Raw genomic sequence first — 11,146 nt, 5'->3', positions numbered from 1 at the left:
CTAGGAAAAACAGAGTTAATAAGACACATGCATCTCTAAATATACTACCAAGTACATAAAGACTAACAATATTTTCCACATCTCAAGGACGATTTTAACTAGTTGATTCTGGGAAACTTTCACGGGAGAGTGCATCAGCCACTTTGTTAGAAGCTCCTGAGATGTGTTGGATGTCAAAATCAAAATCTTGGAGAGCTAAACTCCACCGAAGAAGTTTTTTGTTAGTTTCCTTGACGGTGTGAAGCCACTTCAGTGCAGCATGGTCGGTTTGCAGGTGGAAACGCCGTCCCCAAACATATGGGCGTAGCTTTTCCAGAGCGTAGACAATGGCGTAACATTCTTTTTCAGTGACTGACCAGTTGCTTTCTCTCTCAGACAGTTTTTTGCTGAGAAACACTACAGGGTGGAATTCTTGATCAGGTCCTTTCTGCATTAAAACTGCTCCCACACCACGCTCGGACGCATCTGTGGTTACTAGGAACGGTTTGTCAAAGTCTGGGGCCCTTAGTACAGGGTCAGACATGAGTGTCGCTTTAAGCTTGTTAAAGGCCTTCTGACACTTTTCGGTCCACTGAACAGCATTTGGCTGTTTCTTTTTGGTTAGGTCTGTCAGTGGGGCAGCGATTTGGCTGTAGTGCGGTACAAATCGTCTGTAATAACCGGCCAAGCCTAAGAAGGATTGAACCTGTTTCTTTGACTTTGGGACAGGCCACTTTTGGATAGCATCCACTTTGGCCTGTAGGGGGCTGATAGTTCCTTGACCCACCTGGTGTCCAAGGTAAGTCACTCTGTTTAGGCCTATTTGACACTTCTTAGCCTTAACAGTTAGTCCTGCCTCCCTTATGCGCTCAAGGACTTTTTGTAGATGTTCCAGGTGGTCTGCCCAGGAATCCGAAAATATGGCCACATCGTCAAGGTAGGCGACTGCATATTCTCCTAATCCCGCTAGGAGACCATCTACAAGTCTTTGGAAAGTGGCGGGTGCATTTCGCAGCCCGAAAGGGAGTACATTAAATTCATACAGCCCGAGATGTGTGATGAAGGCTGACCTTTCCTTGGCAGATTCATCTAGCGGTACCTGCCAGTACCCCTTGGTTAAGTCCAAGGTAGAGATGAACTGGGCCCGTCCCAGTTTCTCTAATAGTTCATCTGTGCGTGGCATTGGATAGTTGTCTGGGCGAGTTACAGCATTTAGCTTACGGTAGTCCACGCAAAAACGTATTTCCCCATCTGGTTTGGGAACTAGAACCACTGGAGATGCCCATGCACTTTCAGAGGGGCGGATTACACCCATCTGTAACATATCCTGGATCTCCCGTTCTATAGCAGTTTTAGCTTGAGGAGACACCCGGTAAGGTTGGACCCTAATTGGGTGAGCATTACCTGTGTCAATGGAGTGGTATGCCCGTTCAGTCAGTCCTGGGGTGGCTGAGAACGTTGGCGCGTAGCTAGTGCACAGCTCCTGGATCTGCTGTCGCTGCATATGCCCAAGGGTCATGGAGAGGTTCACCTCTTCCACACCACCAGCACATTTCCCTTCGTAGTAAACACCTTCAGGCCACTCAGCGTCGTCTCCTCCCTGGGCTGTAAACTGACAAACCTTTAATTCTCTGGAATAAAAGGGCTTTGGAGAATTAATATGGTACACCTTAGGCTTTCGGTTGGAGGTGGGGAATGCTATGAGATAATTAACAGCTCCCAGGCGCTCCTGGACCGTGAATGGCCCTTCCCACGATGCTTCCATTTTATGGGCCTGGAGCGCCTTTAAGACCATGACCTGGTCTCCTACTTTGAAGGAACGCTCTCTGGCATGTTTATCATACCAGGCTTTTTGCTCTTTTTGAGCATCCTGTAAGTTTTCTCTAGCAAGGGCTAAAGAGGTTCGGAGGGTGTTTTGTAGGTTGGTTACAAAGTCCAGAATGTTAGTTCCTGGAGATGGTGTAAATCCCTCCCATTGCTGCTTCACCAACTGCAATGGCCCCTTAACCTCACGGCCATATACAAGTTCAAATGGGGAAAACCCTAAACTGGGATGTGGTACAGCTCTGTAGGCAAAGAGCAACTGCTGCAACACTAGGTCCCAATCATTAGAGTGCTCATTTACAAATTTACATATCATGGCCCCCAAAGTTCCATTAAACTTCTCCACCATGCCATTTGTTTGATGGTGGTAAGGAGTGGCAACCAAGTGATTTACCCCATGAGCTTCCCAAAGGTTTTTCATAGTTCCTGCCAGGAAATTAGTCCCTGCATCTGTGAGGATGTCGGAGGGCCAACCTACCCTGGCAAAAATGTCTGCTAGTGCCTGGCACACACTTTTAGCCCTGGTGTTGCTTAGAGCTACTGCTTCTGGCCATCGGGTGGCAAAATCCATGAAAGTCAGTATGTACTGCTTTCCTCTGGGTGTCTTTTTCGGAAAAGGACCCAGAATATCCACAGCTACTCGCTGAAATGGAACTTCAATGATGGGGAGGGGTTGTAGAGGGGCTTTGACCTGGTCTTGGGGTTTTCCCACTCTTTGGCACACCTCACAAGACTGGACATAGGTAGAAACATCCTTGCCCATTCCCTCCCAGTGGAATGACCCCCCCAAACGGTCTTTGGTCCTGTTCACCCCAGCATGGCCACTAGGGTGATCATGGGCTAAGCTCAAGAGCTTGGCCCGGTATTTAGTTGGAACTACCAACTGTCTCTGAGGATGCCAGTCTTCCTGGTGTCCACCAGAAAGAGTTTCCTTGTATAAAAGTCCTCTTTCTATAACAAACCTGGATCGATTAGAAGAGCTGAGAGGCGGTGGGTTGCTCCGTGCCGCCGTCCAAGCTCTCTGGAGGCTTTCATCTGCTTCCTGTTCGGTCTGGAACTGTTCCCTTGATGCTGGAGACATCAGTTCCTCATGGGATTGTGGACCTAGGCTTGGTCCCTCTGGAAGCGATATAGGGGATGGAGCTGTTTCTGTTGACTGTGAACCGCTCTCCGCTGGTGCACTATGTTGGGATTCAGGCTCCGGCTGAGCCTCTTGTGTAGGGTTATCGGCTGCTGCCAGTTCAGGTTCGGTGGGGCCCTCTGGTGTTGAGGTTGCAAGTACTGGATTCAGTGCTGACACGGGGTCTGGTGTTGGTTGTTCGGCTGGTTCCGGTTCTAGGACTGGTTCCGTCTGGGTCTCTGGGACTGGATCCACTACTGCTGTTGCAGACATTGGCCTGGGGTCCGGGTCCATCACCTCTGACTGGGTCCTGATAGAAGTTTCCGGAACAGAGCTAGGCCTCACGGCTTGTTTAGCCTGGCTGCGGGTGACCATTTCCACCCTCTTGGCCTGCTTCACATGATTGGCCAAGTCTTCCCCCAACAGCATGGGGATGGGATAATCATCATAGACTGCAAAAGTCCACATTCCTGACCAGCCCTTGTACTGGACAGGCAACTTGGCTGTAGGCAAATTGAAAGAGTTGGACTTGAAGGGTTGAATCGTCACTTGGATCTCTGGGTTGATTAAATTGGGGTCCACTAAGGAAGCATGGATAGCTGACACTTGTGCTCCGGTGTCCCTCCACGCGGTGACCTTCTTCCCGCCCACACTCACAGTTTCCCTCCGCTCCAAGGGTATCTGGGAGGTATCTGGGCCTGTGGACCTCTGGTGTGATTCCGGTTCAATGAACTGTAATCTGTTGGGGTTCTTGGGGCAGTTGGCCTTTACATGCCCCAGCTCGTTACACTTAAAACATCGTCCAGCTGACGGGTCACTGGGGCGAGGAGGGTTGCTGGAGAACGGGGTGGTGGGACGATAAGGGGTCTGGAGGGTTCTTTGGGAGGTCGGTGGGGCTTTGGGCGGCCCCCGGTAATAGGGTGTGGTCTGGGGTGGTCCCTTCTGGTCTCCGCTCCAACTGCGACCAGTTTTCTTCTTCTCTGCCACCTCCACCCATCTGGCTCCAATCTCTCCTGCCTCAATTACAGTTTTGGGTTTCCCATCTAGGATGTATCTTTCTATTTCCTCAGGAACACCCTCGAAGAATTGTTCCATTTGCATTAGGAAGGGCAAATTTACTGGAGATTCAACACTTGCTCCTGATATCCAGGCATCCCAATGTTTCACAATGTGGTAGGCATGTCGGGTAAATGACATGTCTGGTTTCCACCTTAGGGCTCTGAACCTCCGACGAGACTGCTCGGGTGTTATCCCCATTCTGACTCTCGCCTTGGATTTAAACAGTTCATACTTGTTCATGTGTTCTTTAGGCATTTCAGCTGCCACCTCAGCTAAGGGTCCACTGAGCTGCGGCCTCAGCTCTACCATGTATTGGTCAGTAGAGATGTTGTACCCAAGGCAGGCCCTTTCGAAGTTTTCTAAGAAGGCCTCAGTATCATCACCTGCCTTGTAGGTGGGGAACTTTCTGGGATGGGAAGTGGTACCTGGAGAAGGATTGCTAGGGTTTGTTGGTATATTCTGCTGGGCCTTTATCCTCTCCACCTCCTCCACATGCTTCCTCTCTTTTTCCTTCTCCTCCTCCACATGCTTCCTCTCTTTTTCCTTCTCCTCCTCCACATGCTTCCTTGCCTCCATTTCCGTCTTGTGGGCAGCCTCCTGTACCTCCTTCTCCAGCCGCATGAGTTCTATCTGTCTTTCATGTTCCCTTTGTTTTTCCTCAGCCTGAAATTTGGCTAATTCCAGCTGTAGTCGAGCTGAGGATTTGGTCATTCTAACCTCTCTGTTTTTAACTAACTTTACACCCGAGGTTTAGAAATAAACAAACAAAACGTGGCTGTAAAATTTTGCTGTGCTGGAATAGAATACCTATGCTCTGATAGTGACTGTCAGCCTACAGAAAAAGACAATTCCCTTGTCTCTGCTCTGGGCCCAAATTAAAGCAAAAAACCTCCAACTACTTGGAAACCTGCTTACCCAGCCCAAAGAAAAAGCAAATGGGTAGAACACACACCCCCTATTTACTTTTAGGAAGAAAAGAAAAAAAAAAACCTCTGGGTTGGAAGACTGTGAATTTCCCTGCAGGAGTTAAGTACCCTGCCTCCAGGCAAAGAAAACCTGCAATTCACAAAGATAATCCCCTTTTGTCTCTGCTTGGCCACAAAGCAGAGAAAAACCAAGCTGCTTTCAGTTTCAAAGCTTTCTGGACTTCCTTTCCAAAGGAAAAAAAAATTTCCTTTTTAAAATCTGTATTTCTAGTTCAAAAAAATCTCAACTGGATCTCAAAATGATTTCAGGTTAATCCCACCACTGTGCCACCATGTCAAGGTTCCTCCCCCACTCTGAACTCTAGGGTACAGATGTGGGGACCTGCATGAAAAAACCTCCTAAGCTTACCTTTACCAGCTTAGGTCAAAACTTCCCCAAGGTACAAAATATTCCCCCCGTTGTCCTTGGACTGGCCGCTACCACCACCAAACTAATACTGGTTACTGGGGAAGAGCTGTTTGGACGCGTCTTTCCCCCCCAAAATACTTCCCAAAACCCTGCACCCCACTTCCTGGACAAGGTTTGGTAAAAAGCCTCACCAATTTGCCTAGGTGACTACAGACCCAGACCCTTGGATCTTAAGAACAATGAACAATCCTCCCAACACTTGCACCCCCCCTTTCCTGGGAAATGTTGGATAAAAAGCCTCACCAATTTGCATAGGTGACCACAGACCCAAACCCTTGGATCTGAGAACAATGAAAAAGCATTCAGTTTTTTACAAGAAGACTTTTAATAAAAAATAGAAGTAAATAGAAATAAAGAAATCCCCCCTGTAAAATCAGGATGGTAGATATCTTACAGGGTAATTAGATTCCAAAACATAGAGAACCCCTCTAGGCAAAACCTTAAGTTACAAAAAAGATACACAGACAGAAATAGTTATTCTATTCAGCACAATGCTTTTCTCAGCCATTTAAAGAAATCATAATCTAACACATACCTAGCTAGATTACTTACTAAAAGTTCTAAGACTCCATTCCTGGTCTATCCCTGGCAGAAACCAGCATACAGACAGACACAGACCCTTTGTTTCTCTCCCTCCTCCCAGCTTTTGAAAGTATCTTGTCTCCTCATTGGTCATTTTGGTCAGGTGCCAGCGAGGTTACCTTTAGCTTCTTAACCCTTTACAGGTGAGAGGAGCTTTCCCCTGGCCAGGAGGGATTTCAAAGGGGTTTACCCTTCCCTTTATATTTATGACAGCCCTTGTTAATTCCACTGCACTTTACCCAACTGTGATCTATGGGAAAGAAGAACAAGATTTTTTTTCAACCTTATTGATGGCGGTGTCACTCCTCATAGCATCCGTGTATTTAATTGTTCAACTATTGCAGCTTTCGCACTGACATACGCAGCCATGCCAAAAATTCTGAGATCGTGGAAGCAATTCTGAGAGTCTAAGAAATCTCCAAAAAGACTGATGGACCATTATCAACTGCTCTTCACCTTGTGCAGACATTTAGACCTGTGAAAAATGGATGGAGAACACTGTCCTTCTGATTTAGTAACATTTTACACTCACTTTATATTTATGTAAAGACTATCCATGGGATAGGACAACAGTGAAACAGGCCATGTTTTCAAGCCAAAAATCTGAAGTATCGTTCTCATAACACAGTGTGAGGAATACAGTAGATAGACAAACATGGTGGAGAGAGAGAAATTTAGGACAAATGCATTTGATAGCCGCACAGTGAGTATTGCCTAGCATTATAATACACTGATTGCCCCACTGATAAAACAATAAGATCACATACAATAAACTGCACACATGTCATTCTAATAAATAATTTCCCAGCTCTTCCCCACCCACCCATATTGAAAAGCCAGGTACAAAAATAAGCATTTGCCATCAGAAAGTCTCACTTTTGACAGATAAATCCCCTTAAGCTTATTTTCAAAAGGTAGAATGTAATAATTAGGGTGAGTTATCCAATATGCAAAGCAGATCCCATGGATTCCTCTGGAGCTGCTGAAGGTTTCTTCAGCAGGTTCATCCAGCAGCAGTGGATTTCCTAATGAAAACAAAAAACCACCCTTGTTCATGGAGTTGGGGGGCGTAACAAATAGAAAGAATAGAACCTGCCCCTTTAGTGAACATCTAGCTGACATGTAGCTTGCTAAAAAAAATGTAAATAACTTTTTAAAAGGCTAAGCAGAAACGTACATCAAGTGCCGTTATTTTACCACCAGCTTTAATCACACACTACTGCTCAGAATGGCTTGGTATGTTTGTTGTTAGAGAAGAGATTCGTACACCATTATTAGTACCCCTGAACTAATGTGGTGAGAATAAAAAGAGAGACAGAGAAATGTAGCAGTGGTTAAAGCATAGTTTAATAACTCCAATCTCAGTCACTTTTTTCATATGTATTGTATGTGCAAGTCCATAGTACAGCATAATGTGTCATAATTTGGCCTCCAATTCTGACAGCACTGCTTGACTTGGGCATTAAATCATTGCCCCGAGGAATTCACATTCTGGCAATTCCTGATGGTAGGACTGTCATCTCCTCCCACACATTACCTATCACTTTTGACATGACTGAATCAAAATTAGTCAGTACATTTAGATGTAAATTAGAGACATCCAAGAATAATAATGAGCACAAAAATATAGCTCTGTGTAATTGTCACAGCAACAGCTTAGTACAGTCTTCCACAGTGTCCTGGAAATTATTAATATCATGATAACAAAAGTATTGTGTCAAAAAAGTGAAAAAGTTTTTTTTTTTTGAGGGGCATATTTAACTAAGCCTTAAATCCCAAAGAAGCCTATAAATGTTAGCTCATCCTATGCTTATATTAACCAAATGATCCCAAACAGAAAGAGACATTACTGGCCATTTGCAAAGTACGCAACAGCGCAAGCATCTTGCCTTTCTTCGTAAATCGCAGTTCTAGCTTTTCCATTTTTTTATTCAGTTCATTTATACACAGGATTTCCAACCAAGCGCTGCCCTGTTGCCAGTCCCAGGAAGTCATTGCCAGATCATTTCTGAGATAGCAAAGATCATTCTCATAACTTGTGTTTTCCAAGAAGGGGGAGAGTTCCTGATGTATATGAGTTTCACAGCCCAGTGTCCAATGGACATTATTTCCATTATAAGCCTCTCTTTGTGAAAGGTCTATATTTAAGGCTGGATTATTTATTTTCACACAAGCCAGGGATTTCAAAGGCTTTGTGAAACTGCATATCTGCCACCAAGAACAAGAAATCTCAGTGAGAAGTATGAAATTCACATTTTCCACTCGTTTTTCTACCAGTCACCCATGCTCAGAAACCTAAGAAATGGGATATAAGTGTAAAACAGTAACATTGAGGAAAGCTGGAGGCAAATGAGGGGTGAGGGGTTGGCTGAAGCACAATGGCCTGTTCTTACCCTCTAGCAGACCAAGCTTGCAGCCCCAGCCTCTCAGGGCTTGTCTATGTGGTGCTTCAGTCTGTACCAGAGGAGTGTAAATTTTAGTCTGCATTAGCATGTTGCACACTAGCTGGCTTGTGTGGACCCTGCTCATGTGCACTAAAAAGTCCCTCATGCACGTTTGTGTAATCCTGTTTCAAATAGTACTATGTTAACTTGCACCATCAGGGTCCACATAGGCAAGTTAGCATGTGAAATGCTGGTGCAGGCTAACGCACTGTGTAGACAATCCCTATGAGCAGAAAAGAAAACACTGGAGCAGAAGAGGAAGGAGACCTGATGTGCTCCTGAAGAAATAATGCTGGGAAGGACCAAGTTCCCTTTATACTGAGCATCTGTGTTTTCCCTCCTCCCCAGGTAGTTTCAATGGTCTAGTCTGCGAGACAGGCTCCTGTGTCAACTGCTTGAAAGGAATTCTACAGAAATGGGGGAAATGAATAAATATCCAATATATGGAAAACTGTATTTAAATTGTAGAGCTATCACTTTAAATGCTATGGTTTTCCACATCCTGCTTGCAGGTTAGGGGGCTCTGTAAGGAAGCATGCCAGCTGTGTCAGACAGACAGCCTACAGTAAGGTGGGGTAAGCTGTGTCTTTCACTTTTAAGGCGCAGCCTGTTTTGTCTCTTTCTCTTTCTCTCTTTGGGTTCTTGGGTGTTATCAATCTGAATTCTAAGAACTAAAGTAGTGTTATACTATAACCTTACAGCAAGAGTATTTATGTTTTTGGACCTAACTTCATGCTGTGTGTGCTGAAAAGCATAACACCTAAGAATTTAGGGGAAAGAAGCCCCTGATGCCAGACAAAACAGTCATATTAATATATAGTAGTGTTTTCTCAGTTGGGGAAGGAAGAGAGAAGTTCTTGATTTCTTTTTCATTTCCACCATTTCTGAATGGTTTAGGCCCCATTCAGTTTTCTCCTCGCCTGGCCAGTTTTTGTGCTGCCTTGTCAGTCGAAAAATGGAATGTGCCTGAGGGGAGCACTTTGGACACAGTAGAGTGCTCTACCATCCCCCGCACCCCACCCCCTGACTGGACTGTCATGCCATTTTAGCATAAGGTAGGAAAATAGTAAAATAACTTAAAATACACGTGCTGTAGGTTGTTTCGGTTGATGTATGTGTGTAAAACATTTCGGTAATAATTAGCTTTAGTTGGCACTGGGGCTCTTTTTGATGACGTGGGAGTGGGCAGTGGCTGGATTTTCTGCATCTCAGAGGTGGCGACCCCTACAGGGGCAAGCAGGCTCTGTCTACTTTGCCCTAGAAAATGACTGACTTTAAAGCCAGAGTCATTGTACGTGCGGTAATGAGTGAAACAAATGCAGATTCTACATTATGAAACATTTCTGCCAAATTTCAGTCTTTGCAATAAAAAATAACAACATGCTATATTTCTGGTGGTGTTATAGTTTGCACCATATGCAATATTTCATTTACCATAGAAGAAATGCTAAATGTGATCACCACCAAGAAGCCCTGACACATACTGGGAGAAAGGGAAAGCTTGAGTTTGCTGCAATCTGTTCTGCAGAAAAACAGGTGACTGAAAAGAATTGTTTAGGACAAAAACAATTCAACAAGAAAAGTAGCTCCTTTTAATATGGTGGTAGCATCTGTATCTGATAACGTGGCACTCAGTGATCTGGATAACCCAACTTCTGTATTACTACCTTGAAGCAAACCTAAAATCTCCTGAGGTCATGCCAACATCTCAATGGTTGCATACTGAGTATCTCCCTAAAGTCTTTGATTACCATGTTGCCGGGGGAAAAAAAGAAATTAGCTGGAACAATTTCTGTGTCAGTTGTCTGGGAAGAAAGAGCCAGTGCCCAAGATTGCTATGTCCTCAATGTACTTGCCATACCTTCACTCAACAGAGATGTTAATATGCTGAACAACCAAGTGAAGTGACTGTCAAAGCTATTTTATTGGAATGTTTTCTGGAAGCCACAAATTATAAAACCATTTCCGAAGCAATATTGAAAATACTACAAAAGTTTGATGTTCCCTGTATAAAGTGAAAAGAAAAGGAGTACTTGTGGCACCTTAGAGACTAACCAATTACTCTGAAACCTGTATAAAGTGTTAGTGGCCAGCAATATTGTATATATGAGTAAGAGCCAGTAAAAATGCCTCAAACGCATGCAGCTTGACTTTCAAAGGTGGTAAGTATCTGAAGCTCCTATTGAATACAATGTGATCTTCAAGTGCTCGGCACCTCAGAAAAATCAGATTAATATTGTTTAAAGGAGTGTATATAATTTGTAAACCTCATCTACTAAGCTTGTTGGGTGAAGAACTTTAGTAGTGTACATGACCTTGGAGTAGCTGTTAAAAAAGCAAACTTATTCACAACTATTCCTGAACGTAAAGCCAGATAAAAGCAATGCTTGTATGCTCAAGGCCAATCCTCAGCACTGCTGCCTTTATCAGAAGGTGAAACAATTGATTCCTTTGTTGAAAAATGAAACATTTGATTTTTTTGATGTTTTCTACCATGGAAAATACTTGGATAGCTACTTCCCTTTGAGTTTTCCTCAGCACCTGAGGTGTACCAAAGCCTCTTGTCCCAGATCTTTGACAAACTGGACAGGATGGGAGTAATTGTTGATGATCTGCTGTTCTGAGGATGAAAATGATGTACAACACATTGAGAGAGAAAGACAAAGGATAGAATCTTAAATTAACCAGTACCTTGTGCCAAATTCAGATGGGAAAGATTAATTATGCACAGGCTTGGAAGGAT

At 44.3% G+C, this 11,146-nt stretch overlaps 1 protein-coding gene across 1 annotated transcript; it reads right to left on the bottom strand.

Moving 5' to 3' along the window:
• Window positions 1–1,391: 1,391 nt before the first annotated feature.
• On the bottom strand, window positions 1,392–4,292 carry LOC142070158 (uncharacterized). Its single transcript, XM_075123466.1, has 2 exons — window positions 2,766–4,292; window positions 1,392–1,584 (listed from the first exon to the last, which is right to left on the bottom strand). Exons 1-2 carry the CDS (start codon window positions 4,289–4,291, stop codon window positions 1,563–1,565), a joined length of 1,548 nt encoding a protein of 515 aa, XP_074979567.1. The 5' UTR covers window position 4,292; the 3' UTR covers window positions 1,392–1,562.
• Window positions 4,293–11,146: the final 6,854 nt, after the last annotated feature.

The sequence above is a fragment of the Caretta caretta genome, chromosome 1 (assembly GCF_965140235.1).
Source record: "Caretta caretta isolate rCarCar2 chromosome 1, rCarCar1.hap1, whole genome shotgun sequence".
In the NCBI taxonomy this organism is placed as follows: Eukaryota; Metazoa; Chordata; order Testudines; family Cheloniidae; genus Caretta; species Caretta caretta.
Note: the sequence above shows the minus strand (reverse complement) of the source record. Positions and strands in the feature narration are given on the sequence as shown.

Coding starts and splice junctions, on each gene's coding strand:
- LOC142070158 (XM_075123466.1), bottom strand. CDS start 4,291: ATGGTAGAGCTGAGGCCGCAGCTCAGTGGACCCTTAGCTGAGGTGGCA. Junction 1,585..2,765: donor AGCTCTTCTAATCGATCCAG/GTTTGTTATAGA, acceptor GTCAGTTTACAG/CCCAGGGAGGAGACGACGCT.